The sequence below is a fragment of the Anoplophora glabripennis genome, unplaced genomic scaffold (genome assembly GCF_000390285.2).
Source record: "Anoplophora glabripennis isolate ALB-LARVAE unplaced genomic scaffold, Agla_2.0 scaffold31, whole genome shotgun sequence".
In the NCBI taxonomy this organism is placed as follows: Eukaryota; Metazoa; Arthropoda; class Insecta; order Coleoptera; family Cerambycidae; genus Anoplophora; species Anoplophora glabripennis.
Genome location: NW_019416897.1, coordinates 1,038,705 through 1,041,269, shown reverse-complemented (window position 1 = coordinate 1,041,269; position 2,565 = coordinate 1,038,705). Strand labels below are relative to the sequence as shown.

At 35.3% G+C, this 2,565-nt stretch overlaps 1 protein-coding gene across 1 annotated transcript; it reads right to left on the bottom strand.

Annotated features, from left to right (window-relative positions):
• Positions 1-679: 679 nt before the first annotated feature.
• On the bottom strand, positions 680-1,575 carry LOC108905690 (protein spaetzle-like). The gene is made up of 3 exons (XM_018708672.1): positions 1,488-1,575; positions 1,009-1,375; positions 680-887 (listed from the first exon to the last, which is right to left on the bottom strand). Exons 1-3 carry the CDS (start codon positions 1,573-1,575, stop codon positions 680-682), a joined length of 663 nt encoding a protein of 220 aa, XP_018564188.1.
• Between the last annotated feature and the right edge of the window lie 990 nt (positions 1,576-2,565).

The following is a 2,565-nucleotide window of genomic DNA, read 5'->3' as shown; positions in this document are numbered from 1 at the left end:
GTGAGCTCTATTTAGCAAAGCATATTTGGTTGTGGTAAGAAGGCAGTTGTCTTGGTGTCTGTTTAAGGCACATATTTTGCTAAAGTTAGGGAATTTTTACTAACCGTAGCAAAAAAATTCCCCTGTGTAAAGGATCGCACATTATTCTTTGAACGTATTTAAGAATCATCCTGTAGAGGTATAACGTTTTGATAAATATTGCTACTTTATGAAGACGATAGTGTGAATCTGAGGCGCTTAACATTTTAACAATTTAAAAAGTAAAAAACTATTATTTTTCGCAATATCGGTCCCAATAAAAGTACGATACTTATGTTTTACTTGTTGGTTTCAAAGTAATACGACATGAAAACGACGATTTCTATCAAGATGTTTAAGTTACAAAATTTTTCTTTTTGAACTGTTTCTTCTTTTAAAAATTTTACCTCTTTATACTTTTGGGTACACTGTGTATTATCAGGAATTGCTTATGAATAATGCAATCAACCTCTCTATTTACTTTTTCCCTTCATACACTTTCAGCGCTCACTTGCTTTTAAATTGGTTGATTTACCTTGTTTTAAGTATACTTATTAATTTTCCAAGAATGAGAATGCATATTATCAAATTCTCTTCGTCTTATTAAATCAATTAAACGGAATTAGATATATAATAAACTACCTTTGTATTTTCTCTGGTATTATTTGGTCACTTGGTTACTAGCTAACCTAGCTAGAAAGTCCATGTCCCTCTTGTACGAACAACAGCAAGCTGATGGTAAGGAAAAAGTGTCGACAACTGGATTACCCTCATCATTTAACGCCAAAAGTCTCCTGTAAATATATTTCTGCTTGCAGGATGCTTTGAAGCCAAGAGGAACTTCTAGTAAGTCGCATGGGCTACCATGACTAAAACAAAGAATTGCAGCCATATTTGTGAGAGCTCCTTGTTTCATAACATTAAATACAAATTTATTTCAACTGAAATGTCTATATTTTATGATGAAAGTATGATTATAAATTTACTTACTGCCTACAAGACTCAACGCGTATCCCCTGAACAAAACCATCATCCTTATCTTGGTTGATCACGTATTTCCATTCATTCTTGTTGTTCCTAGCAATCTTGGGAAATATTAGCCGTTGTACAGACGCGCAGATAAAGGTTTCTCCTTCATCTGGATCAACTCTGTTCTTCAGATCCGAGAGCTCCTCATCCACACCGAAAAAGAACTTACTTCTGGTGCTGAGATCTTGCAAAATGGTTTTCACGTGTTGGTAAGGGTAAAATTCAACATTTTCGCAGAAGGTGTCACTGACAGCACAATTTGGTGTGGTTTCGATTCGACGAATTGGTTCTGGTTCCCATTCCGAGGAGTCCGGAAATATTATTTCATCTAAAAGACAAAACTACAATTTAACCTTCAAAAAACTTTTCCTCTCGCATTACTAAAGGAAGAAATGGAACATATTCTAGAAAAACTATGAACATAATTGTTATTGAATTACCTTCTACGCTTCTGATATTAAGTCGCCTTTCATTTTTAGGTTGGTTGGTGTCCTGAAACAAGAACAGATTGGATGACTGAAGCTTCATGTCAACTGGTCTTCCTTCGATGTTATTTATCTAAAAATAAATACAACATTTAGTGCCTTTGTGAGTCCTATAAACACAAATTATTTATGTTTCGAGAAGAAAGTCTTAAATGAGAAGCATCAAAGAAAAGTGATGGCTTTGTAATGAATCATTTTTATAAGTAGATAGTTTAATAAAAGTGATGTACAACTGTACACAGATCACTCTTTAATGGTATTGCGCAAGGTTTTGAGTAATCCATACTTCTTCTAACTTACAATGGTTGGTACTTCCCTAAGCAATCATTCTTGCATCGAAAGAGAAAGGAATGATGTGACTTGTTGCAAGTGGATAGATTTACGTTATTTGGAAAATTGATTTACATGCCACTAAAAAAAAGACTGTGGTGGGCCGAATTGCAAGTCAACATCTACAGAGAAAAGTAGTGTGGCCACTGCTTTTGAACCTGGCAATGGACAGGTACTAAGGGAACTGAATAGGGAGGAGTTTAGGACTTTGTTGTAGACGATTTGGTCACTCCAGTTTAGAGTAAATGCAGTATTATATCAAGAGAATAAACGAAGATGGTTTTGAATATTATTACAAGATGCATAAATAAGGAACAGCCAACAATGAATTCCTCCATATCAACTATAGTACCATTTAGCAAACGAAGAAAGAAAGAGATGTACAAGCAGCCAAAGGGAATTAGAAATAGGTGAGAGTACTCAGTCATCTACACCGACTCAAGGTAAATATAAAGATTAAAGTTGAAAATGATGTATTGATTGCCAGACCTATGACAACATATGCATCCTTGGTATGGTGAACTAAGAAGCAACGGAGGACCATTACTGCTCATCTAGGCAAGGTAGGCTTGTCCGTTTGGCGGTATTGGAAGCAATGAAAACAATCAGTAGCTGCTGCTCTTATCTGTTTGGTGGAAGTCTATGTCATCGAGTGGTATGTATGGAGACTCAAGAATAGTATGGAACTGTCAGAAAGTTGTAA